Raw genomic sequence first — 25,555 nt, forward strand, 5'->3', positions numbered from 1 at the left:
AGGGAGGGGTGTCTTGATTTGCCAATTGATGGAGAAGGAAAGTCTGCCTTAGGCATCGATGGGTAACTTACATTACGAGTACTACTGTACAGTGACAGGTTAGGTGACTGGATCAGCCAACTCAATCTCTAGGACAGGAAAATGGCAACTGAAAGTAAATGAAAATGTCAAATACGGCACATTTCTCTATTGTAGAGAAAAAAAAAAGATCCAAAATTTACAGCGCGGTCCTCTCCACGACAGCGTCGTACATGGAATATTCAACAATCGTCACGATTCATCACCACATTCCAACCAAATGATATTATTAGAAAAGCCAGCCCATCCATCAAATCACTCAATGCGCCATCTCTGCACCAGCCACCGGCTGCTCCGCATCCATCTTCTCCTGCTGCTGCGCCAGCGCCTGCGCCGAGACAATCTCCGCCAGCCGTTTGAGGCGCGGCGTTTGCAACCACGAGGGCGTGTACGTCTCCAGGGCGGTGATGACGCGCGGCTCGGCAATCTCGTATGGCCCGCTGTCTTCCATGTCGACGGCGGTCAGCAGCAGCACGTCGCCCTTGTCCGACACGCGCGATGCAACGGCCTTCATGATCTCGCCGTTGATCGGCTGTTCGTAGTCGGCAACGAGGTACTGGTTGAGAAGTTTCTGGATCTGAGCGGGGGATAGCCTGATTATTGTTAGCTGTGGGATTTCGCAGATCGGGGGGGGGGGGGTTTGGATACTTACATCCAGCAGATGTCTTGGATGATTTCAATATCGTTCAGCGTGGCTTTCTTGAGCTGCAAGAGCTTCGTCGCTTGCTACGGACTGTTAGCGTTATCCTTGCAATTAGAGAGAAGGGCTATACGTACCATCAAATGCTCCAACTGCAAGGTGCCCTCAGGCATGTCATGGCTCTTGCACCACTCCTCAATCCGCGTAATGTTGTAGTTGATCTGGAGACCCCGCTTCCAGGACAAGAAGTTGCGGCGCATGAGCAGGTCGTTGAACGCTGTGACGCCGACCAGCCGCAGCAACTCTGTGATTGTCTGCGAGATGATCGAATCCTCCAGATAGTACGCCCGCATCGCCTTGTAGACGCTGTTCAGCAGACTCAGCAGGTTGTCCATGCTGTACGCCGGCTGGTTGTTGGACGGCAGCAGCTTGCCTAGGAACCGGTTCGTCTCGCTCGTCACGAAGCCCGGCAGCGACTGCGACTCGATGATCGCCGGCACGATCATCGGGTACAGCTTCTTCTTGAGCACCTTCATCCACGTGTGGTAGATGTTGAACTCAAGGCTCTCCAGGTCGTGCTTGACAATCTCCAGCAGGCGGTCATACTCATAGTTGTCCGTCTTCTGCGCCTCATACCAGTCTTCCGCCAAGAACACAAACGAGAGCATCTCGTGTGCGTTCGACAGCCAAAATGCGCCATGATTGATGGCATCTTCGCCCTTGTAATCCATGACCTCCTCCTGGATCGATTGCATCACGTTGGCCAGGAAACGCTCCGACTCCTTGACAAACCCGTTGTTCCACATCTCCGAAGTCACCAGGTTGATCAGGTACGCCGGGAACAACACCTCTTTCTCCGACGGCGGCGGCTCCGTGCCGGGGGCCGGGATCTTGAGGTTCCGGATCAATCCCATGGTGACCTCCTCGTTCAGCTCGTCCTCCTCCGACAGCAGCGTCTCCAACTCCGATTCGATCGAGTCGAAGCTTTGCGCAAACGTCGACCTCTGCGGAATCGCCATCGACACCGGCCGCGGGTTGTACGCGCCGCTGAAGCGGTCCGTGTCGATCCTTTCCGCGCCCGCGCTGCGCCGCTTCGGCTTCGTTTTCTTGCTCGAGACCAGATTGATGAGCCCATTGGCAGGCAGCATCGACCCTCCGCCGCTCTGCGTGTCCCCGTTGACGCCGTTCATGGCGCCCGAGCGTCGCGCAATCTCCAGCTGCTCCTGTAGGTCCGCCAGCTGCTGGCGTAGCGAGGCTTTCTCGTTCTCGTGGCGCGTGTTCAGCTCCCGCAGCTTTGCCAGCTCCAAGTCTGCCGACCGGATCGTCTCCCGTGACAGCCGCTCCTCCTCCTGCAGGCGCTTGATGGTTGCCAGCGCCTCGTTGTGGTTCTGCTGCAGTCGGTTCATGTCCTCCTCCATGGCCGTCAGGCGAGCTGCCGCAATGCCCGCTTGGTTGGCCTCGGCCTGCAGCTCCTTCGAGCGCTGCTCCAGCGCATTGTGACGGCTGCGCCACGACTTTAACTGACCCTCGTAGTTCTCCAGCTGACCAAGCAGGTTCTTGTTCTGCTGCTTCATCTCGCTCAGCGACTGAGTCAGCTCGACCACCTTGTTCTCCAGCTTGTACGAGATCTGCTTGAGGTCCCGGGCCTCCTCGCGCATCTTCTTGTATGCCCGACGCGCCCGTTTACCCCGCCACAGGTTCTGCACAATGATAACCTTCTTCCGGTACTGTCGCCAGGCACGCAGGTGTCGGTACGAGCGCCAGGCGCGCTGAATTGTCTTGGCGGCATTGCCCATGATGGTGTCCATGATGTTGCGTCGGGTGAGAAATCCCTTCGCAACGGCCTCGAACTTGATGATATTGTTCCGGATCTCCAGGTACTTTTTGCGCTCTTTCCGACCCCGCCAGACCCGCTGAATGGTCGTGGCGGCCTTGATCTGACGGGCCTCCTCCGCGCGCTGCCGGGCTAGGAAACCGCGGATGATCGCCTGCATCTGGAGGATGGACTCGCGCGCCTCCAGGTACTTGCGACGGTAGTACTTGGCCCGGAGATTCTTCTGGATCATGACCGCGCACTCGTTCAACCGCGTCGTTCGCAGGTTCTCCAAAAACGCCAGCATGCCCGCCCGGAAGAAAATCTTGGTCAAGCCGAGCTGGTACTTGTCCCGCTTCTGGTGGCTCGCCTCGCCCAGCGCTTTGCGCAAAATGGCATGACACATCTCCTTGATCTCTGACGTCCACTGGGATGAGTGGCACAGCATGTAGTACCGCATTGCAAATTCCTCGTACGTCCAGCGCGTAGGGTAACCGGCAGTGCTGATGCGCACCGTTTCCAATACACCGCAAGCCCGAAGTTGGCTCAATACCATCGGACCTTCGAACTTCCACGGCTCTTTGGCCTCGTTTGGCTTGATGCAACGGATGTAGTGCACGTCCGTCGAGTTGATGGTGTTCATCAGGTCGATCAAGGATGACTTGAAGATACCACCCAGCGTCGGCTTGCGGTTCGACGCGGCTCCGGGGCGTCGGCCGGGGCCTGACGTCGCCGACTTGGGCTGGGCCTGGGCCGAGTCCTTCTCTCGCAAGGCCGCGGCGCATTCCAAGACCTCCCTCACGAACGGGTTCGTCGAGTTCTTGAGGATCTCCATGTGCTCGTCCGGCACCGTGTCACGGTTCTTCTCGATGAAGCCCTCGGACTCGTACGTCACCTCCACAGCGTAGTGGCAGATGGTAAAGGCGGACTTTCCGAAGCGCGGCTTCTTATAGAACGCGTGTTTGTCGCCCGCAAAATGGTGATGGAGCTTGGTGACGAACTGATCATCAGAACCCATAGGCAGGCGGGATTCCTCATCCAGGAGAGAAAGAATGCCGAGTTTGCCTTCAATGAGGTCGATGCATGGCTGGTTGTCGGAGAATTCGATGAAGGTCCAGTCAATCTGCTCCCGAATGTACTCTTCCTGCTCCAGTTTGAAGACATGCTGGTTGAATTCTTGCTGCAGCTTCTCGTTGGCATAGTTGATGCAGAACTGTTCAAAGGAGTTCTTCGCGAAATGCTCAAAACCGTAGATATCCAGGACGCCAATAAAAGATTTCACCTGATTCATGACCTCCTCCGTGGCCAGAGCACGGTTGATCTTGTCCACCAGCCAGTCAAACAAACTGGAGTAAATGAACTTGGCCACCGAGTCCCGCACCACGATGGCTTGTTGCTGAGTCAGGTTGGAGGTGATCTTCTCACCGCGGGTGATCAGCTGCTTTTTGACAATCCACTTGGCGAACGAGTTGGCGTCGATGCCAAGCATATCGCAAACCCGCACCAGTGAGGGCTCTGTAGGTGACAGGGACGAGTCCGACCGCGTGGCGGTGATCTTGACATTACCCAAATGCAGCAATGCGGCAAGGACACGGAAGATGTCCTCCTGAATTTGTGAGTCGAGGCCTATCGTGCTGAGCGACTTTCTGGTCGCCTCAAACTCGGCCTTGTCATCCACACCGTCGATGGTGGGCGTTTGGCCCTGGTTAAGGTAATCGAACTCCTCGACGGGCAACAAGCCCAGCTTCTCGCGCTCTTCGTCACTTGCACCAGCTACCAACTGATAGAAGATGTGATAATTGCGCTCTTTCAGAGGCTGAAAAACCAATCTCGAGCGCTCCAACAGGTACGTGCGGATCTTGGCGCCAATGATCTTCGTCTTAGCGTTGAACATGATTTCGATGTACTTGCCAAAGCGAGATGAGTTGTCGTTCCGCGTGGTCTTTGCGTTGCCAAAGGCTTCCATGACCGGGTTGGTGGCCAGAATCTGCTCCTCGGTCTCGCTGATCGATTCCGACCGGCCCGTAGAGAAGCCGCCGGGGTCGGGAGCATCTCTGGTTGCGAAGTAGCGCATGATGTACTTGGCGCTGACTGTCTTGCCGGCACCCGATTCGCCGGAGACGACGATGGTTTGATTCTTCCCGGCCCGCAGCATGTCCCTATGCCCGGGGTTATCCCTGCACAACTCCAGGCTGAAGACGGAGAACTTACGCATATGCCTCTTCGGCAATCGCAAAAAGATGCGGAGCCTGGGAGGCACGATGCTTTCCCGCGTACACCTGCACCATTTGCGGCACGTAGAGGGAGTCCACGCGCGCAAACGGATTGGTAGCAATAAGGACGATGCCACTGTATGTGTAGATCTCCCTTTGGGCATATCGGAGCTTGATTGCCTGCAGGACTGGACGATATTATTAGCACGCGGTTCCGACAACTCGGGGAAGGCATCGATCCAGGCATGCATACCGGCCGGCTCGTTGAGATGGGAGAGGTTGGTCAGATCTTCGCTCGCCTCCAGCATGGAAGGGTTCATCAACGGAGGCAACGATGGGTTGTTCGGCTCCTGGAGCTCGGCTTGAGTGGTTTCGACGATTTTGGTCTACGAGTGGCAGCAACAGCCGGTCAGAACTCGGAAGCGCTCGCAGCACCCGGCAACGAACGATACATACCTCGCCATTTTCGCACAAGAACTCCAGGATCACCTTGTCACCCTCGACCCGTTTGTCCTTGACCTCGGAGGGAATCCAGCCCTCCGTGGGATCGGGCTGCCACGCCCTGGTCCCGATCTCGTAGTTGCTCGACATTGCGTCGCGTCGTGCGAAGGTCTAAAGCGTTTCGAAGCAAGCAGAAAGCATCCAGACCGACGCTCTTCGGGGGATGGTATTATATTTTGTTTTCTTATTTTTTTTATGTTGCAAGCCGAGAAAAGGACAACACAGCAGACACAGGTCAGGGGACGGATTCAGGCATCGAGCATCGGGGGTGATCTAGTGGTCGGAACGGTAAAGGAAAACCAAAATGCAGCAGAGGAAGAAAAAGAAGAAAGAAAAAAAAGTAGAAGCAGGCGGTGCAGAGGGCCAGCAGGCTCTCTTTGGCAAAGCAGCAGCCGAAAAGCAGCAGAGATCGGGAAAAAACAGACTGAGCCCTGAAGAAAGGGCGGTTGGGGTTGGCCCAGCTCCAGACTAAATTTCTTAGCGGGCGGCGCCAACCCCTGAGAGCTCCAGACGAAACCTTAGAGTACGAGAGAGCGTGGAGATGTTTTCAAAAGTCGAGAAATCGATTCAGCGGTGGAGTGTCGGTGAGCTGCGAGTCATCCGTAGAGTATTGTTTCTATGCAGCATGTGCTTAGAGTAGAGTATGGTGGATGAAATTCATCTTTTGTCTCTAACTACTCCTACTCTACAGGATGAATTGAAGCATCACCGGAACGCCTGAAGCACGATTCAGGTCAATCTTTGATGGATTTTTATCTGGTCGGACGACAACTCGCGGTAGACAAGACACAAAATCACCCCAACTCCGCCAGTAATACATTGCGCATCATTCCACGGGGAGTAAAGGTCGGGAGAACACCCGAGGGCGCTCTTCTCGCGACGCGATTAATGTCCCCGGAGTCTACTCAGGAACAGGGGACAGGGACATGACCAGGGAATTAATAATATGAAACGTAAAGTCAATGCAGAATCTCATCTCATCGCAGCCAGAAAACAGGAAAAATCGGACATCCAGGCCTAACCATCACCGTCCACTGAGAATCTAGTTTTTGTTTGTCAGGAGCTTGGGCGTTTAGCTGGTCTTGCACTCGGCAGCCTCCTTCTTGGGTTTGGACGTATCATCCTGCCAGTGGGTCAGTGGAAAACACCAAAACGGGGGTTGATTTCCGTACATCATCATCCGAGTCATCATCCGCATTGTCCGACCGCCGGTCGTCGTCCTCATCATCCTCGTCGTCATCGTCATCGTCCTCGTCGTCTTCAAACTCGCCCTGGTCGATTTCTTCGACACCCTCATACTGGAGGGCCTCGCCAGTGAACCAGTCGATCGCGCGCGGAATGAGCTTCTCCTTGATGTCCTCACCCAACTGGTAGTCGAGCTCCAGACGCTCTTCGATGTCGCTGGGGACCGACTCGTCGTCCTCCGTCGGCGGCTTCGGCGGCGAGAAGAAGTTGAAGAACGACTCGGTCGGCACAGTGATCTTGACCACTCGTGTTTGCTTGGTGGCTGCAGAGGGGTTAGTTAAGACTAGAAAGCGAGGTGCGAAGAGACATACTCTTGTTTCTTTGCTTCTTGCTCTCCACACGCACCGTGAGGTCTCGATCGGGCTTCCAGTCGATCTTGTCGCCCTCCGCATGGTCGTAGATAAAGTCGCCGCCATATCCGGTCTGCTCCTGGTAGTAGTAGGTCTTGGTAATGGTCTTGTTGGTGAAGAATTCATTCTCCGAGAACTCGAAGATGAGACGGAAGCCCGGCTTGTCAAGGTACTCCATGCGGATGTCGGTCAGATGCTTGAGAGCAGCTTCATCGCGCTCCGTGATCATCTCCGACAGCGACACTTGGTTCTTCATAGCGGACAACCAAAACTCGGGGATGCCGGAGAAATCCTTCGAAGTCTCTTCGGTGGTCTCCTCCTGCGGCTTCTCCTCCTCTTCCTTCTGATCCTCCTCGTCACTGGTCTTGCCCGCCTCAACCTCGGCATCCGTGGGCTCAGCCTGGCCGTTCACGATGGCCGCACGCCGCTGGTAGAGGGGCGAGAACTTCTGGAAATACTTCTTCTCCAGCTGCAGGACCTCCTCCTGGAACTCGGCCTCCAGCTTGGCGTGCTCCTTCTGGATGCCCTTGAGACCGGCAACCCGGCGGCGCACGGGGCCAGGCAGTGACTCAATGTACCCGGACGGGCGACCGACGAGCTGACCCAAGCGGCCTTGGATCATGTTGACCAGTGCGGGGTTCTTCGCGAACAAGTTGGCCGCAGCCGCATTGTCGAAATTTTCTGCTACAGTCAGTGTGCGGCCGGTGGCAAAGGGCCCGGGGCCATCACGTACCCTCGGTGATGCTCGAGACACCGGGTTGCTGCGCACGAGAGGAGATCGGGGCATTACTTGCCGGGGTATTCTGGGGAGTCCTGTCCAGGCGATGGAATGTCAGTTCTGATCCTTTTTCTTCGTCTTCACTGATCAAGCCGAAGGGAAGGGAGGGGCAGCGGGCAAGGGTCGGAAAGGGACCTACGGCGCGACCGGATAGTCGTTTCTCTTGTTCCTGATGGGCTCCGACATGATGGGCACACAGAATCAAGAACGAAATGGATCGATAAATAAGAAGATGGGGGAAGAAAAGAAGGGTACCCGCAAGAAAGGATTTTTGTCGAGGTTGAGTCTGGCGGATGGTGGGAAACGGGTTCCAGGCTTGGCGGATGGTGACTGTTGAGTCCAGCCCAACAAGACAGAAAACGGATGATCGCCTGCATCTGGAGGATGGACTCGCGCGCCTCCAGGTACTTGCGACGGTAGTACTTGGCCCGGAGATTCTTCTGGATCATGACCGCGCACTCGTTCAACCGCGTCGTTCGCAGGTTCTCCAAAAACGCCAGCATGCCCGCCCGGAAGAAAATCTTGGTCAAGCCGAGCTGGTACTTGTCCCGCTTCTGGTGGCTCGCCTCGCCCAGCGCTTTGCGCAAAATGGCATGACACATCTCCTTGATCTCTGACGTCCACTGGGATGAGTGGCACAGCATGTAGTACCGCATTGCAAATTCCTCGTACGTCCAGCGCGTAGGGTAACCGGCAGTGCTGATGCGCACCGTTTCCAATACACCGCAAGCCCGAAGTTGGCTCAATACCATCGGACCTTCGAACTTCCACGGCTCTTTGGCCTCGTTTGGCTTGATGCAACGGATGTAGTCACGAGACAAAAGCCATAAAGAGGCGGGAAAGGGACCGGTACAGGGGACGAGAATTGAAGCTGGAAACACGGGATGAAGGGGGGGGCCTCAAAGAAACAGACAAGACGAGCAATCAAGGGGTACGAAACCACGCTATCCGCATCGGCAGAGAATATGTAGTCGGCTCATGAACTACCTCCCATTGAAACGGGCAGAAGAAAATCTCCCAGCTTCAAGGTCCTGGACCAACAAGACAAGAAAAAAAAAAAAAAAAAAAAAAAAAAAAAAAAAAAGAAAACTTCAGTTTGAACAATTTTTCCTTCAATTCAAATCAGGGCTCCATCAGGGTTTAGGGCAGAGACGCCTTGAAATTCTGCATGACGCTTCTGAATCTTGACCGTGATCGAGGATGAATTCTATTGCATTTTTCCTACTCTATGAGGAACTATATACGACGCTGAGAACAATAGGAGTAGATTTTCTCTATCTGATAAATCCTAGAATAGAGCCCATCTTTTTGAATGCACCTTGTAACATCGTAGTGTCCTCCGGAAACACGGACAGTCATCGCATAGGGCTTGAGTCGTAATTGATCTCTGTGTACTCCGTATTCGCCATCCTCCACAGCAGGACAACACATCAAGCGGTCCTGCAAACACACCGCTTCTCTCTCTCGGAGACATACATATATCAATGCATGCCAAGGGACCCCGTGATTTAAGCGGAGACGGCAAAGCACAAAGCCAACAAGATTGCTTTAGCGCAAGAACTTGCCGTGCGATCCAAACGCATGGTTCGCCTGATCGATCAGACTCAATCTCTCATGATATGACAGCAGCCAGCCTCTGACGCCTTCTGAGCAGGAAAATACTCTGCGCTATACTGAACTAGGAAGTAAGAATACGTTAATTGATACGCCAGGTCACGTGAAGATAACCATGACGAACAACGAGGAACACCATATCAGCAATGCCCTTGCAACAACCAAGGATCATGTTGTGATCGCCAGCTTCCGTGCCGACAAGGACAGTCTCGGACACCGCGTCGGGCACAATGATGTCTTCGGTCCCGTCGCCCGGGCCCTGGGCGTCGCCCTCGGCCGGCCGGCGCGACTCCATGCGGAGCAGGTACGAAGTCGCACGATGATGACTGATAAGAACAATGTGGACATGGAGCTAATCCATTGCAGTCTCAGCATTGCTTCGGGAGTCGAGATGGCACAGGACGAGGTTAGTGCTTTATTCCCTGTGCGACGGCGAGTTCCGTGCGCTAATCGCCAGCCAGGTATTCTCCGGTCCTATGTCTGAGAGTGTTCCGTCCAGTGTGGTATCGTTCGCCCATCGCCGTCCCCGCGAAGGTTCGACCGTCAGTTTTACCTACTATCGCGACGAGGACGACGCAGCGGAGTCCATTCCACTAGAGTATGACGAGGAAGCTGTAGAGGTGGACAGTGACATCGAGGGTTTCCCTGACGACCTCGAGTCGGCGAGGAGCTCTATGGTGCCCAAACGGCGCTCATACTCCATGTCTATGGACGACCTACCTCTACTGTCCCGTCACGAGTCGGCCCGTTCGTTGCTCAGCAGGAAGCGGGCCGGTGGGCGTGTCAACCAGAAAGTCTACATTGTAACGGAGGATCTGACCGCCGTCATCACTGGCTTCTCGACGAGTACTGTGGGCTTTGCAATTTACATTGCGTTGTGTGTGCTGTCACTCGGTGTGGCGTACTTGGTGTTTCGTTGGATGCCCAAATGGCGGCTGAAATTGGTCGGGGTACCCACGCCACTGCGGGAATGTCAATGGGTCGCCATTGAGGTGAGTCGCGCGTTGTAGGAGCGAATGTTGGAGCATGGAGGCTGACCGGCTCCGCGGTAGGATCAATGGAACCAATTCGTAGTCCATGATGTGAACGTCCAGGAGTATGGCCGCCCCCTCTCAACCGTCTTCGCTACGACGGTCCAGGATCCTAGCCAGTATGAGAACGAGGAAGACGTGGATCCTGTTCTCCCTGCTTTACGTGTAGTTGTTTATCGATATCTGAATTTCGTTTATAACCCTTTGGATGACCAGTTTCAGCTGGTAAACGGCTGGAAAGACCCTGCTTGGGTCAACACCAAGGTCATGCGAGCAGGGCTAGATGCCGACGAAAGAGATAGTAGGGAGCTGGTCTTTGGTCAGAATCTTATTGACCTGAAACAGCCATCACTACTGCAGCTTCTCATGAACGAGGTGAGCGATCAACCTGCAATAACTACCAACTGGTCGGTGCTCATTCAAGATAGGTCCTGCATCCGTTCTATATCTTTCAGATTGCCAGCCTCACGCTGTGGTCCCTGGATGAATATTACTACTACGCCATCTGCATCTTCCTGATCTCCGTCTTTAGCATCACGGCGACCATCTTGGAAACGCGTTCGGTACGCTGGCCCGTCGTTTGATCTCGTTCGTAGCTAATTTCCTGTGGACAATGGCTCGATTGAGAGAGATATCTCACTTTGAGTGCACTGTCAGGGTATTGCGGAACGGATTCTGTATGTCTTAGGAGTCGGAATACCCACCTGGACTGGAACCTGCGAATTAACGGTGGCTAGGGCGAACCGTTTTGTCCAGGGAGTTGGTCCCTGGAGATGTGTTTGAGGTGTCCGATCCCTCGCTCACTCAAGTGCCTGCTGATTGTCTTCTTCTCTCCGGCGACTGCATCATCAACGAGAGCATGCTTACGGGTATGGTTTCTTGAACTATGTCCACCTAGACCTGTGAATCCTGACAATCCTAGGTGAATCCGTTCCCGTGTCCAAGACACCGGTCACCGACCTGGCTCTCGATTATCTCGATCTGAAAGCGACGTCGGTAAATCCCGTGATTGCAAAGCATTTTCTATTCTGCGGCACCAAGATCATCCGCGTGCGAAAGCCCCAGGATGCTGGGGATGAGGCGGTGGCGCTTGCCGTGGTTGTGCGGAGCGGCTTCGCAACGACAAAAGGGTCGCTAGTCCGGTCCATGCTGTTTCCCAAGCCTTCCGGCTTCAAGTTCTATCGCGACTCATTTCGCTACATCTCCGTCATGGCCCTTATCGCTGCTTGTGGATTTACAGCCTCCGTTATCAATTTCGCCCGCCTTGGGGTGAGTAACTGACCGCAATCTGTCGTGTTGAATTAGGGCTGATCTTCGTTAGTTGTCGTGGAAATTCATCATCGTCCGAGCGCTGGATCTTGTCACCATCGTCGTGCCACCGGCGCTTCCCGCGACATTGACCATCGGAACTAACTTTGCCCTTTCTCGTTTGAAGAAGCAGCAGATATTTTGTATCAGTCCGCAGCGGTAGGTTTGCGTCACATCCTACCGAGGAACCGCTAACTGTGTCCAAGAGTGAATGTTGGAGGCAAGTTGGACGTGATATGTTTCGACAAAACAGGAACCCTGACGGAAGACGGCCTTGATGTGCTTGGTGTAAGATCCGTCGATCGTAATATGCGGTATGTATGGATCTCTGCTTGGCGGCATAGCATAGTTGGCTTATCCTGTACACAGATTTACCGACCTATTGAGTGACCCGAAACACATGATGTCCGCCGCATACCAGCATCGAGACGATTCAGCGATAGACTACGGCAAATGCAAGGATATCATCTTTACAATGGCTACTTGCCATTCCCTGAGGGTTGTTGACGGAGAGTTCCTCGGAGATCCGCTGGATGTCAAGATGTTCGAGTTCACGGACTGGTCGTACGAGGAGGGTGGAACGAGTTCTGATGACCAGGACCCCGACAAGGGCGACACCATCGCCCCGTCTGTGGCCCGACCACCTCAAAGAAGCTATGAAATCCCGGATGAGCAGGTGAGAACTCGTTATACATTGGAGAATGTCGAGACCTTTCTGACAGAACGTCAGAGCAACTTGGAGCTTGGCGTTCTGCGGTCGTTCGAATTTGTTTCCCAACTCCGGCGCACCAGCGTGATCGTCAGACGATTCGGAGACCAAGGCGCGAGCGTCTTCGTAAAGGGAGCACCGGAGTGCATGCGAGACATTTGCCTTCCAGAGACCTGTGAGTAACGATGTATTAATCCCGAGATATCGCTGCTAACGATTTGCGCGCAGTGCCTGCCGAATTCGACGAACTGCTGAGCCACTACACCCACAGGGGATATCGAGTCATTGCGTGTGCTGCCAAATATCACAAGAAGCTGAGTTGGGTCAAGATCCAGAAAATGACGCGCGAGCAGGCCGAGTCAGATCTTGTCTTCCTTGGCTTTATTATCTTCGAAAACAAGCTGAAGCCGACTACGACGCCTGTTATTTCGGAACTGAAGACGGCTGGAATTCGGTGTGTGATGTGTACTGGGGACAACATCCTCACTGCCATCAGCGTAGCACGAGAGTGTGGGTTGATCAAGTCAGGCTCTCCATGCTTTGTGCCTCGCTTTGTGGACGGTACGTATACCTGTATCTTGCTGACGCCGTGGCGATGAAGTTGACGCGTTGCAGACCCTGCGGGAGAGGGTAATAACAAGCTTGTCTGGGAGAGCGTTGACGATCCAAATACAACGCTCGACGGAAAGACTCTCACGGTACTGTTGGCTTTAGGAACCGGATATTCTGAATTACTAACGTCGGGATTAGCCTGTCCCTGGTGCAGATAACACGGATGTGTCGGTCCCATTCAATCGTCTCAACATGAGCGATTATTCGATTGCGCTTACTGGCGAGGTGTTTCGGTGGCTTGTCGACTACGCAAGCGAAGACGTCTTGAAAAGGGTAGGTCATCAAATAGGGGCCGTGAGACCCGTAGCTTACAATGATCAGGCACTCGTCAAGGGCCAGGTATTCGCCCGCATGTCCCCAGACGAGAAACACGAGCTGGTCGAGAAGCTGCAGTCGCTGGATTACTGCTGTGGTTTTTGCGGAGATGGCGCCAACGACTGCGGTGCGCTAAAAGCCGCAGACGTGGGAGTTTCGCTTTCCGACGCCGAGGCTTCGGTTGCCGCGCCGTTTACCAGTCGCGTGTTTGACATTTCCTGCGTGCCTCGGTTGATCAAGTGAGTATCCGTATAGCCGTCAGTCTCGATTTGATGCTGACCATGGTTAGGGAGGGTCGGGCGGCCTTGGTGACGAGTTTCTGCTGTTTCAAGTACATGAGCTTGTACTCAGCGATTCAGTTTACGAGCGTCAGCTTTTTATACACGTCGGCCTCGAATCTTGGGGACTTCCAGGTGAGTACTGTATTGTATCCGTTTATGGAGACGCAAGTCTGATCAAACCAGTATCTGTTCATCGATCTCGCTTTGATTCTCCCTATCGCGATCTTCAGTACGTGAACTACCTGCGAGTTTATGAGCCCCGGCTGACTTGTATCCAGTGGGCTGGAACGGTCCATACCCAGTCCTGTCTCGGAAGCGGCCTACCGCAGACCTTGTGTCGCGAAAGGTCTTGACTCCATTACTGGGACAGATTGGACTCGCTTTGTTGGCGCAGTTCGTTGTTTTCGAAACGGTACAGACCAGGCCATGGTAAGTAGACTATATTCCAGGACCAACTCGAGGATTCGCTGACACTGGGCACAGGTTTCAGCCACCAAGGGTCGACCTGGAGGAACCGAACATTGCGAATTCAGAGAACACGGCGCTGTTTCTCGTATCCTGCTACCAGTATATTACAATCAGCGTAGTGATCAGCGTCGGTCCACCGTTCCGACTGCCTCTCTATCACAACGGTACGGCTCTCTCCCCCATTCGTCTTGGCCAATGACTGACATTTCCAGTGCCCTTTCTGGCGACATTCGGGATGGATTTGGCGATTTTTACGTTCATGCTGGCCAGGCCACCCCGCTTCGTCAAAGAAGTAATGCAACTAACGTGGATGTCTGCCGATTACAAAGCTTTTCTTTTGGCACTGGCGATATGCGCCTTTGCAGTATCTTGGGTAGCTGAACATTACGTCTTTCCCAAGATCGCCCGTGGCTTGGGCGATCTGATTCAGCGTCTTCGACCGTCCCGCAAGAAGAAGCGCCGCGAGTACAAAGTTTTGTTGGAAACGATGGAGATGAGCTCATGAGTGTCACGATTCTGGTGTTTCCAGTTCATCATATATGTCTGAGTCCATGATCTTTATTATACCACAGCGGCATATAGATGGCAATGTGTATAGTCTTTGAATCAACCATTCGTTTTTGATGATATATTGCCGCCATAATCCCGTAGGCCTAATATGTACAATGCGCCGAGCCATTCCCGTAAGTGCAGCCGAAGCCGACAGACACAATGTCCCACCCACACGCGCCAGTTCGCTCAATCACACACTCTCTCGGCAAAGGGAAAAAAACGGTTCGCACCCCTGCAATCCCGCGATAACGTGTATAATCGACTTCAATGGTCCCAAGGGTGCTTCCACCCCAGCAACGCTGGCCCATCCTTCTTTGCTCGGTACATCAACTGCAGCACACGCAGACGGTCAGTACCATCCTTTCCGTCCACGACCACACACTGAACAGGAGTTGCTTACGAAAAACCACATAGAAGCGCCCAATGCAGTCGCAGCGAACCGATAGAACGGCCGGGTGTGAGGGACAGTGATCGGGTGCTTGCCGGGACCGCCGGCACCGGAGGAGGACGCCATGGCTGCATCAATCAGCAACAGGTCAGAGAAATAAAAAAAGAACGGAGCAAGCACATACCTTTGGATGCGTGTGTTTAATACAATAATTCTCGTCCTGTGACTTGCGGAGTGATTTCCTCGTCGTCTTGATCGTCCTGGAAGTTGAGAAAGTCGCGGCCAATCAGCTCATGGATCTGCCATCCGATGATCATGGCTTGGCATCACGTGACATCATTGTTCTTCATGATGTTGCCCGTGGCCCTTCACTGTATGGCTTTGAAGGAGAGGTAATACTCCTATCGGCGCCTTCATTTGGTTATTTGTTTGCTCACGGGATCCTTGGGATAATGAGAATTGGTGGTCGGACTGGGGGATTCTGAATTTGACCCTATCTCATACCTAGGTACAAACTAGTAAGTGCTACTGTTTCTTGTGGTCATTGTGAGTGACCTTTCACTGATCTTATTGATAGGGAACTCAAGATATTCGATCGTGATCGCGGATGCGCTGCGACAGTATGCTGCGAATGTATGCAGGCGCTGGTTCGAGGTGATTATCCTTTCTACTTCTTTCTACTTCCCCTCCTCTCGGTGAACGCGACATTCGCGTGACGCGAGCCCACGACTATTTCGACTCTCCGGGACTAGCAAAGCCTCGGGCAGAGGGCAATAAGAAGCGCCATGGCGTCGTCTCGAAATCCGGCCTCCCTTGAACGCGACTCCTCCGGTCGCCCGCGTTTCCGTGGCTGCTCGAATATCCTGGAGTTTGAGTTTCTGGGTAAATTGGGTGAGGGGACTTTTGGGTTGGTTCTCTCAGAGAGTTATATAGCCGGAGGTTACTGACAGTTTGGCGCAGAGAAGTCTACAAAGGACGGTCAAAGAGAGATGGCCAGCTCGTGGCGCTGAAGAAGATTCTTCTGCACAATGAGAAGGATGGGGTCGGTTACTTTTTCTTTCCGAGGGAAGCAATGGTAGCGGCGTGTGCTGATGGGCGCGTTTAGTTTCCAATCACCGCCCTCCGGGAGATCAAGTTGCTCAAGATGCTGTCGCATCCGAATATCCTTCGTTTGCAGGAAATGGCCATTGAGCGGCCCAAAGGTGGGGGTTTCGGCTCAGGTTTGACCAAGTGCTCCGCTGATACACGTCACAGGGGAAGGGAGAAAGAAGCCCAGCATGTACATGGTCATGCCGTACATGGAGCATGATCTCTCTGGCCTGCTGGAGAATCCCAATGTCAAGCTCACCGAGCCTCAGATCAAGTGCTACATGTTGCAGTTACTAGAGGGAATCAAATATCTCCACGAGGTATGCTTGCGCTTCCTATAGCGGCTAAGAGATTTATGCTGATTGCCCAGAACCAAATCCTACACCGCGACATGAAGGGTGAGTGTGGCAAACTCCGAACTGAACCGTCTGCTGAGACATTTCAGCTGCAAACCTCCTCATCAACAATCGGGGCATCCTGCAGATCGCCGACTTTGGACTCGCCAGACCGTACGACGAGCCACCACCGCGGCCTGGTGGGGGCGGTGGTGAAGCTCGACGAGACTATACGCCCCTGGTCGTGACGCGATGGTACCGACCACCAGAGCTGCTGCTGCAGCTTCGACGGTACACGACTGCCATTGACATGTGGGGTGTCGGGTAAGGATGCACCGATGGCCGCAGGATATGGTGCGGTGGCTAATGCAACGAATCTCATGTTAGTTGCGTGTTTGGAGAGATGTTCAAAGGAAAACCCATCCTCACCGGCAACAGCGACTTGAACCAGGCACAGCTGATCTTCAACCTCGTCGGGACTCCGACGGAAGAGAACATGCCTGGATGGAGTGCCCTGCCAGGGTGCGAGGGAGTGAAGAATTTTGGGAATAAATCAGGCAACCTGAGCCAGGTCTTCAAAGAGTGCGTTTCCCCCCTCTTTGTTCTCGCCATTAACCAACCGCCAGCTGACCGACCGGCTTCTCCAACAAGCCAAGGGCCGCTGGCAATCTCCTTGCTGAGCGAGCTCCTGAAGCTCGACTGGCGGCGCCGGATCAACGCCATCGATGCGTTGAAGCATCCGTACTTTACGACGGAGCCACTACCCGCAAAGCCCGGCGACCTGCCGCACTTTGAGGACTCGCACGAATTTGACCGGCGACAGTTTCGCTCACAGCGCCCGCGGGCGCCTGGTCCGCCGAATGACGGTGCGGGCGAGGGTCGCTCGGGCTCGCACAATTCGCGAATTCCGGGAGCGGCGCGGGGGATGCGAGGAGGGTTCATGGGAGCAAGGCGAGATGTGCGTCGGCAACCTAGTCCCAGCGCTTTCACCAAACGCTGACCATGAAACTCAACTGTTTCAGGACAATCCTCCTTACCGGTCCGGCCAGCAACCCCCACCCTGGGCCTCCCGACGCCCAGACGGAGGACCTAGACACGACCGAGACCGTGACTGGGACCGAGAGAGAGACCGCGATCGCGGTCGAGACCGGGACCGGTACGCCCCGTCACACGCCCACCCTCCGAGCTACAACCACCTCTCCTACGACGACGACGCATACGCGCGTTATCCTTCCTCATCTGGCTCTAGAAGAGATCGCGACCGCGATTACCGCGATCGAGACCGAGACCGAGACCGCGACTATCGCGATCGCGATGCCTGGCAAGACCGAAGACGACAACGAAGCTACAGCCGAAGTCGCACGCGCAGTCAAAGCCCGTCTCGCCGAGATCGAGATCATCACTACTACCCGCGTGACCGGGATCGAGACCGAGACCGAGAACGATCGACTGGTAGATGTGAATCGGGAAGTTTACCGGCGGTAGTATCCAGGTACCTACCTAGGTAGGTAGGTAGTTGATCATCTGACCGGATTTTTGTCACGTTTCAGTGATGCATGGGTTTCGTTTGGCCTCGGAGATGGAGTGTATGATACAGATCCAGCCTTTGTTGTTCGTTGCCTCTGTTACCTGCATGGATGGTTTTTTTTTTTTTTTGTTTGGTTTCGTTATTTGGTGTGATGGAGAAACAGGGACTTATATATATCGTTTATTATTTTATATAAACTGGGGGAAGTATAGGCGATGGGATTTATGGAATTGGGTTGATCCATTCGGTGTCGTCGTCTTGCCACGGATCTGGATGTCCACTAATGTACTGTACGGAGAGTATACTCATAGATTGAACAACTTTCATTTCAGCTGTCTAAACGCTGTCTACCTTAGTACTGTACCCTGTCCTATTTCATGAAAATCATAAACATCTCTGTAAGAACCCCGCACATCAACCAAAACGCCAATGTTGAATGAATACCCAAGGGACGTCCGACCGACTTTTCGGGTGTGCGCCTTGTATATCATGTCGTGTTGAAGAATAAGAGAGGAAGTTTTGATATGTGTATCATGGAGAAAGGGTTGAAATTATTAATACAAAATCCGGGTCATGATTCTCGCTGGTAGGAAGTTGTTAGTCATAAGAGGTGAGAGGGAGGGAAAAAAAAAGAGGTGGCGTACAGGACAAGCTCTCGAGTCGTTCGTAGAGTTCCTTGATGGCCGGAGGTTTGACGTTGCTGATATCGGCCATGAGGTATGCGACCTGGTTGAGGGGAGAGAGTGTGAGTTTCATCATGGAACACAAAGAGGGAGAGGAACGTACGTCGCCGCGGCTGTCGGTCATTTGCTTGTCGACGTTGTGGTCGCTCAGAATTTCGTTGACTGGGTTTGATTAGTGATGTGGATTTGGTCAGTAAGGTAAGGAACAAAGGGGAGTTACCCTTTCGAAGCACACCCGGAATGTTTTGATGGATGAAGATCACCTGCAAGGGTTGGTTAGCCGGTAGATTTGAAGAGTTTTGGGGTGTCAATGGTACGTACCCGTGCAGTATCCGGCTCGTCCGTCGTCAACGAGCGCAGGTTCACCTCCGGCAGGTTGACGGCGCCCACCGTCGTGCCCTCGTTGACATACCGGACCAGCGCAGTGGCCACCTCGATGCCGATCGCTCTCTGCGCTTCCTCCGTGCTGCCACCAATGTGCGGCGTGAGGATGACGTTCTTCAGGCTGCGCAGGTCCGATGCCCAGCTGTTCAGTTCGTTGTTGAAGTAGTCGCCGTTGCCCGTCGGCTCGTTCGGGTACACGTCCAGCGCGGCGCCGGCGAGCTTGCCCGTGCGCGACGCCTGGATCAATGCGGGGATGTCCACCACGCTGCCCCGGCTCGCGTTGATCAGGTAGCTGCCGGGCTTCATCTGCTCAAACTGCTCGGGCCCGATCAAATTCTTCGTCTCCGGCAATTCCGGAACATGGAGCGTCACGAAATCCGATTGCCGCAGCAGCTCTTCCAGCGACGACACTTGACGCGCAGTGCCGAGCCCCATCAGGTTGACCACGTCGTAGTAGATGACCGACATGCCCATGGCCTCGGCGAGCACCGACAGCTGTGATCCAATGTGACCGTATCCGACGATTCCTTATTGGGATGTCAGCACTTAAAACGATGTAAGAACCAACCGGTAGTAGTCATACCCAGCGTCTTTCCTCGAATCTCCCAGCACCCCGCGCTGATCTTGTTCCACGTCCCATTGTGCATTTCACTCGAACGATCGCAGAGCTGTCGGGCCAGAGCGATGATCTCCGCAATCACCAGCTCCGCAACACTGCGCGAGTTGCTGAACGGCGAATTGAACACGGCAATTCCGTGATCGGCCGCGTACTGCAGATCCACTTGATTCGTACCAATGCAGAAGCATCCAATGACAATCAGATTGCGCGCCTCTTTTAGTACTCGCGCCGTGAGCTTGGTTTTGGAACGGATCCCAATGACATGGACATCTCTGGGCAATTCTTTCCGTCAGACACCAATTGTGAACGGCAAAGTTGGAGGTCCTACCGAATCTTCTCAATCAACTGATCCTCCGGCAATGACGTCTTCAAGAACTCGACTTGGTATCCCTGCTGCTCCAGAATGTCCCGACCAGTCTTATTAACATTCTCCAGCAACAGAATCTTAATATCCTCTGTGGCAAAGGGTTTCAGGTGCTTCGCGGCAGCCGTGCTGCTGCGCCTTGCCTGAAACCCTTGGACACCATAGCTAGACGGAGGGGAATGGAGTGTGGGTGATCCCGACGTCGACATGCGCGACAGGTGTTGGGCGAGATCGGTGGGGGAGTGCTTGATGTCTTTTGGTGGTGTCATTGTCAACTCAGAGGATGTGCAAGCTTCGTTTCAATTGAGACGACGACTCAAAGGCGTCAATGGTGTACTGGAGGAGTGCTTTGTAGTTAAGGATGCAGCGCGATGAGTCAGGTCCTAGGTACTTATTCTTCTCTGATGCTCTGATGACTGGAGACTTCACCGATGACTCGAAGCAGGAAAAAAATTACAGAATGTACCCATACTTTCCTGATACGTTAATCTCTCCACGATTATCAGCACGTGATTCGCACGTCATCCTGAAAATAAGTTTTGACCTCTCCTAAACTGGTTTAGCTCAGTATTAAACATTTACCTAACTGCAACAGGCAGGTTTGGCAGCACACGTAAATATATGCTTTGACAGTTGACACCATGGATTCGCAGTGGCAGAGCCGCAAGAGCACCCTGAGCCATACTGCCATGCCATGCGACTGGGCAGCAGCCTGAAGGTACGTTGGCCGAAACCATTCAAACTGGGAGGTCCAGGGAAGGTGGTCGGATCTTGAGTGTTTGGAGAAATCGATTCAATAAAATCCGTTCGAGATGGGCGCTGGAAGCGAGAGAAGATCCTGGGATCCAAGCATCCAGACACCCTCAAGACCCCTAACAATCTCGGAGCAGTCCTTTATATCCAGGGCAAGTATGATAAAGCCGGGGCAATATATCGACAGGCGCGAAGATCCGGAGAGAAGGTACTCGGACCTGACCATCCAGACACCCCCTACTGTTCTAGGAACCGAAGCAGCGTACATGGCTAGGGGAAGTATGACGGGGCCGAGACAATTCATCTGCGGACACTGGAGAAGGTTTTAGGGCTGAACATCCAGACACGTCGTTCAGTGCCCATAATTTTGGCTAGTACACCCTTGAAAAGCAGAAGTAGTCTGCGAAGAGGGAGAGGCGATGTTTCGTCAGGCACTGGAGATCCTGGAGAAGGTACGACCGGTAGTCCTGGGACCTGAGCATCCAGACATCATCAGCATTGCCAATTGCTTAGGCTACCCCCTCGCCGATCAGGGGAAGCATGGGGGGTGGCAGAGATGATGTACCGTCGTGCGCGAGAGGGTCGGCAGAAGGGTGTCAAGGACCTGAACACCCCAAACATGCTTGCATCTCTGGACTACCTCGAGTCAGCCCTCAGAAGTCAGGGAAAGTATGAAAGCCATTCGAAGCTGACACTAGCCATTACGTCGTCTCACTGTGGGCTTATTCTCTTGGACTGATATGAATTGATCTCTGCATCTTCTCACTTCCCCGAAAACCTGCCGCCAGTCTGAATGCCACATGGGAGTAGAAGTGACAACTGGTCCAGCGATGACAATCGCCGCTTGAGTACAGTTATATAACACACTGTCCACTTTGAGAGGAACAAAACAAAATCGAAACTACCAAATATACTATTCCTAGATTTTCTTGTTTGGCGGGAGCTGAACGATGGCGGAGATTCACCTGCGACGCTGGTGGTTCAACGTAATCACACGGCCTTCCACAGGAAGACATGGAAATGAGACTACTTGTTTACTGTGTTCGAGTCGTTGTTGCAGGACAGTCTTGCCTGTCACTCCATTCTCCCGGCCGCCAGGCTCGGCCGCACTTAATCCTAGGGGCAGAAGCGCAGATTGTAGTCGCAGTGTTAGGGTTGGTGCTGGCATATCAAAGAGTGCAGCAGAATCATCAAACCGAGTAGGTACCAACGAATAATTACTTCCTTGAGCCCTTTCAACCTACTTTGGAATTCATCTCATTCCGCTTAATATCGTCACGGCCAAATGATTAAAGTCACACTTTGAGATTCTCTACTCCTCGGGCCAAAGACGACGATGGCCCGCCTTTACCACCGGTCTTCCCCCGCGGTTTCTGCGACGTCGTGTCCTTGGGCAGTTCCTTTGTGTAAGGGATGAAGTCGGGCGCACCCGGGATGTATTTACGAAGAGGCTCGGGGACGACGAGTCCCTGCAAGATCGTCAGCCTACAAGCATCCTCCCAGATGATAAAAATTCGAGATACTCACATCTTCGGTCTGGTAGTTCTCGAGAATGCAGCACAGGGTCCGCTCCGTGGCGCACAGGGTCGCATTAAGCGCATGGACATAGGTCTTCTTAGCGTCTTTGCTGGCGACGCCATACCGGATTTCCAGCGCCCGCGACTGGTAGTCCGTGCAGTTGGAGCAAGACACGAGCTCCTTGTACTCTCCCTGGAACGGGAACCATGCCTCGAGGTCGTACTTCTTGGACGCGGCGTTGTTCAGGGCGCCCGACACGATTGCGACGATTTGATAAGGGAGACCTAGAGACTGGTAGAATTCTTCCGAGGTCGCAATCATTTCGTCGAATGCCTTCCAGGAGTCATCCGGTTTGGTGAAGACGAATTGCTCAACCTGCGATGACAGAATTTAGAAAGGATATCCAGTGCGGAATGTCCAGATTTTGTACCTTTTCGAATTGGTGGACACGGAAGACGCCCCAAGCATCCTTCCCATGCGCACCGGCTTCTTTGCGATAGCATGTGCTGTAACCAGCATATCTAAACACCATCAGAGCTGGCTCCAATGTTGTCCACAGGAAGGAAGACTCACTTGATCGGCAGGTCCTTATCTTGCAGCCACTCGCCTGCGTGCAAGGCGGAGATGGGCTGCTCAGAGGTGGCAATCAGGTACTTGTCGGTCGACTTGTCCTCACTCTCCGTCACCTTGTACAGCTCCTCGTCGAACTGCTCGAGCTGCGCCGTCTTGGCCATGACGTCCTTGAGCATGAACTGCGGCGGCTGATTCGGCTTGTAGCCTTTTCGCCAGAGGAACTCCAGACCGTAGTTGATGAGGGCTTGGTTAAGGAACAACCCGTAGCCCGTCAGGCAATATCCACGGTGCCCCACGACCTTGACGCCTCGCTCGGGATCATACCCGTCGATACGGGTGAGGACTTCGTGATGGGAAAGGCAGTCGCGTTTCTCGACTTTAGTGCCCTCCGGGGCCCAGGTTCTGATCACCACGTTGTCATCCTGCGCGGGTCAGCCCTGACCATAACTCCCAATGCCCATTAGATATCACCCACCTCGTTGTTGCTGACGGGGACGGAATCGTGGACGTAATTGCCGATAGACCTGATCTTCGCATCGCGCTCCGCCTCCTTGGCCGATGCCCGCTCGTCGGCCTTTCTTCGCTCCTCCTCAATCTCCGCCTTTTGCTTCAGCAGTTCCGAGGCATCCTCTTTGTTCTATATCTCCCATCAGGATCCGAGCCGAAAACTTCCCAGGAAAGTCCAGTTTCCATAACGAACCTTCTTCTTCAGCCCGATTTCCTTTTGAATGGCATTCAGTCGCGAACCGATCTGCACCGTCTCGTACCGCACTATTCACGCCCCGATGATCGCCCATGAGTCAGCCCACTCAGCCATTGAAAGACCATCGACGTTGAACAAACGATAACGTACATCTTCGCGCCTCCTCGAACAGTGCAACCACCTCATCGACCGCCTCCACGGGCTTGAATCGGCGTCTTTGGCTCTCACGGATCTTTTCCGGATCCCCGCCGCGTTCGGCGATGAAGTCGTTGAAATCGAGCATGGCGGAGGAGAACTCGAGCCGGACGATCGAGCAAGGATGGAGATGCTTGACTTTGATCTGTTCGCGTCGGCGCGACGAAGTCTGACGGGTCTCGTCGAGCTTCAATCGATGTTGGACGGACTGAGGGGCTGGAAATCGTTTTTCCTCAAAAAAGGGTGCGCTGATAGGCCCAGATGGAGGGGCAAGTCATTGGTGGAGCGACAGTGGATGCAAATCCGATTCGGACTGTTCAATTGGATGGTTTGATTGCAATTTCACTGAATCTCGAATCGGCTATGCAAATTGCAAAGGATCAGTGATATTCATGTGATCCCTGACAACGATCACAGAGTGAGACACAAATGACCTCCTGCTCGAGACCTGACATTCGACATGAATTACGTAGCTAGCAGTGCCTAGGTACATTATGCAAACACAATCGCAATGAGCTATCCAACTCTATCAACCATTACCTGCCTCGTTCCGTACGAAAACAACCGACCGTGATTAGCGCATGATCCGTAAGACCAGAAACATCCCAGCGAAGCTTGCAAAACGTAAAAGTACATCAAAGGACAAAAGGAACCACTCGCCTGAAAGCAGCATAACAAGAATACGAGGGGACATCGTAGAGAGCGGTATCATCTGCAGTGACCCATCACATGACAACACACTTCCCGCCAGCAGTCGGTTGCCCCGGGTCCTGAGCCTTCTCGATTTCACCGATCATCAAGTCAAACGCCTTGGCAACGTTGTAGTCATTTCGGGCACTGGCCTCGGTGAACGCGGCGTTGAACTGCTCGGCGATTTGACGGCCTTCCTCGAGCGAAACCTGGCGTTGCTCGGGTTTGAGATCGCTCTTGTTGCCGACGATGGCGATGGGGACCCATTCAGCGCCCTGACAATAGGAAAGAAAAAGCTCTTGTTAGCTCGAATTCTCGAACGTTATTAGTGCGAAGAACGCGCTTACCAGATGGTTCAGAATCTTGTCTCGAATCACCGACACCATTTCAAACGACTGCCGCGACGCCACCGAGTAGACAATCATATACCCATGGATTCCGATAAAGTGCTTCGAGTTGAGGATACTATACTCATCCTGCAATCGTCCCGATATACTTAGCATGGGATCTTTCCTTGGAATTCCTCTGCGCTGCGGTTATTTTCGTACCTGCCCTGCCGTGTCGACGATCTCCGTCGCAAACTCTTGCCCCTTGTGCTTGATCGTGCAGCTAAAAGTGTTTTCAATAGTCGGATAATAGCTCTCGACGAAGTGGTGGTCGACGAAGCGGACCGTCAAGGACGATTTGCCTGGGCATCAATCAACCAAACGTCAGCGAATCGCTTCGGAGAACGGGCGCAGAAAAAGAACAACTTGGAAAAAAAAAACTCACCGACGGATCGGCTACCGACGATGGCAATCTTGCGCTGCTTGGGCGGCGCCGGCATGGTGGATGATTATGATATTCTCAAAATCAAGAGATATGGAACCGCAAGTCGTTATGGTGCTAGGCAAAGTGAAGGTTCACGGAGACTTGGTTCCCAAAACCCAGCGGCAGGAAAAAGCGTTAACTAAAATACGGATCTCCCCTCAATACTCGGTCCCAAAACAATCTCGATCGAAGACACCGCTGAAAACATCGCCGATGGGTGATGCTATCAGACAATTCAATCTAGGAGAGCGGCAAAAGGCCAAGCAAGATGCGCGCAGAGTCGGTGATTTCAGTATGGATAACCCGATTTGGTAGTCAAATTACGCGACAAGACCAGTTGATGATGACGGCGAGAATGCGGTTGCATGTGGGTCGACTCGTTGCGCCCACGAGAGGGAAGGGAAACGATTCACAG

At 53.5% G+C, this 25,555-nt stretch overlaps 9 protein-coding genes across 9 annotated transcripts; 3 read left to right on the forward strand and 6 right to left on the reverse strand.

The window, feature by feature from the left end:
- Window positions 1–337: 337 nt before the first annotated feature.
- On the reverse strand, window positions 338–5,335 carry VTN31DRAFT_3704 (uncharacterized protein; the record flags this gene model as incomplete). The annotated part of the gene is made up of 6 exons (XM_069404013.1): window positions 338–671; window positions 731–804; window positions 856–4,690; window positions 4,743–4,932; window positions 4,998–5,130; window positions 5,201–5,335. 6 exons carry the CDS (start codon window positions 5,333–5,335, stop codon window positions 338–340), a joined length of 4,701 nt encoding a protein of 1,566 aa, XP_069261029.1.
- A 982-nt stretch (window positions 5,336–6,317) lies between these two features.
- On the reverse strand, window positions 6,318–7,096 carry VTN31DRAFT_3705 (uncharacterized protein; the record flags this gene model as incomplete). Its single annotated transcript, XM_069404014.1, has 3 exons — window positions 6,318–6,368; window positions 6,418–6,752; window positions 6,802–7,096. The coding sequence occupies 3 exons, from the start codon at window positions 7,094–7,096 to the stop codon at window positions 6,318–6,320; spliced, it is 681 nt and encodes a 226-aa protein (XP_069261030.1).
- A 2,366-nt stretch (window positions 7,097–9,462) lies between these two features.
- VTN31DRAFT_3706 (uncharacterized protein) lies at window positions 9,463–10,847 on the forward strand (the record flags this gene model as incomplete). Its single annotated transcript, XM_069404015.1, has 5 exons — window positions 9,463–9,536; window positions 9,599–9,638; window positions 9,694–10,224; window positions 10,285–10,638; window positions 10,692–10,847. The coding sequence occupies 5 exons, from the start codon at window positions 9,463–9,465 to the stop codon at window positions 10,845–10,847; spliced, it is 1,155 nt and encodes a 384-aa protein (XP_069261031.1).
- Window positions 10,848–10,876: 29 nt separating this feature from the next.
- On the forward strand, window positions 10,877–14,461 carry VTN31DRAFT_3707 (uncharacterized protein; the record flags this gene model as incomplete). Its single annotated transcript, XM_069404016.1, has 16 exons — window positions 10,877–10,940; window positions 11,001–11,132; window positions 11,186–11,532; window positions 11,585–11,730; window positions 11,778–11,885; window positions 11,941–12,247; window positions 12,302–12,455; window positions 12,509–12,841; window positions 12,896–12,978; window positions 13,031–13,165; window positions 13,214–13,446; window positions 13,497–13,620; window positions 13,672–13,717; window positions 13,767–13,917; window positions 13,972–14,120; window positions 14,169–14,461. 16 exons carry the CDS (start codon window positions 10,877–10,879, stop codon window positions 14,459–14,461), a joined length of 2,805 nt encoding a protein of 934 aa, XP_069261032.1.
- Window positions 14,462–14,772: 311 nt separating this feature from the next.
- On the reverse strand, window positions 14,773–15,022 carry VTN31DRAFT_3708 (uncharacterized protein; the record flags this gene model as incomplete). The annotated part of the gene is made up of 2 exons (XM_069404017.1): window positions 14,773–14,838; window positions 14,909–15,022. 2 exons carry the CDS (start codon window positions 15,020–15,022, stop codon window positions 14,773–14,775), a joined length of 180 nt encoding a protein of 59 aa, XP_069261033.1.
- A 659-nt stretch (window positions 15,023–15,681) lies between these two features.
- VTN31DRAFT_3709 (uncharacterized protein) lies at window positions 15,682–17,828 on the forward strand (the record flags this gene model as incomplete). The annotated part of the gene is made up of 9 exons (XM_069404018.1): window positions 15,682–15,803; window positions 15,857–15,938; window positions 16,002–16,098; window positions 16,151–16,305; window positions 16,356–16,383; window positions 16,431–16,644; window positions 16,708–16,902; window positions 16,972–17,278; window positions 17,343–17,828. 9 exons carry the CDS (start codon window positions 15,682–15,684, stop codon window positions 17,826–17,828), a joined length of 1,686 nt encoding a protein of 561 aa, XP_069261034.1.
- A 574-nt stretch (window positions 17,829–18,402) lies between these two features.
- On the reverse strand, window positions 18,403–20,167 carry VTN31DRAFT_3710 (uncharacterized protein; the record flags this gene model as incomplete). The annotated part of the gene is made up of 7 exons (XM_069404020.1): window positions 18,403–18,431; window positions 18,493–18,574; window positions 18,635–18,693; window positions 18,752–18,794; window positions 18,853–19,442; window positions 19,499–19,806; window positions 19,863–20,167. 7 exons carry the CDS (start codon window positions 20,165–20,167, stop codon window positions 18,403–18,405), a joined length of 1,416 nt encoding a protein of 471 aa, XP_069261035.1.
- A 1,779-nt stretch (window positions 20,168–21,946) lies between these two features.
- Window positions 21,947–23,728, reverse strand: VTN31DRAFT_3711 (uncharacterized protein; the record flags this gene model as incomplete). The annotated part of the gene is made up of 7 exons (XM_069404021.1): window positions 21,947–22,120; window positions 22,179–22,544; window positions 22,600–22,690; window positions 22,743–23,164; window positions 23,218–23,379; window positions 23,443–23,513; window positions 23,596–23,728. The coding sequence occupies 7 exons, from the start codon at window positions 23,726–23,728 to the stop codon at window positions 21,947–21,949; spliced, it is 1,419 nt and encodes a 472-aa protein (XP_069261036.1).
- A 637-nt stretch (window positions 23,729–24,365) lies between these two features.
- On the reverse strand, window positions 24,366–25,156 carry VTN31DRAFT_3712 (uncharacterized protein; the record flags this gene model as incomplete). The annotated part of the gene is made up of 4 exons (XM_069404022.1): window positions 24,366–24,605; window positions 24,678–24,806; window positions 24,879–25,018; window positions 25,102–25,156. 4 exons carry the CDS (start codon window positions 25,154–25,156, stop codon window positions 24,366–24,368), a joined length of 564 nt encoding a protein of 187 aa, XP_069261037.1.
- Between the last annotated feature and the right edge of the window lie 399 nt (window positions 25,157–25,555).

Source organism: Thermomyces dupontii (genome assembly GCF_041956625.1).
Source record: "Thermomyces dupontii strain NRRL 2155 unplaced genomic scaffold VTN31scaffold_3, whole genome shotgun sequence".
Taxonomy (NCBI): Eukaryota; Fungi; Ascomycota; class Eurotiomycetes; order Eurotiales; family Trichocomaceae; genus Thermomyces; species Thermomyces dupontii.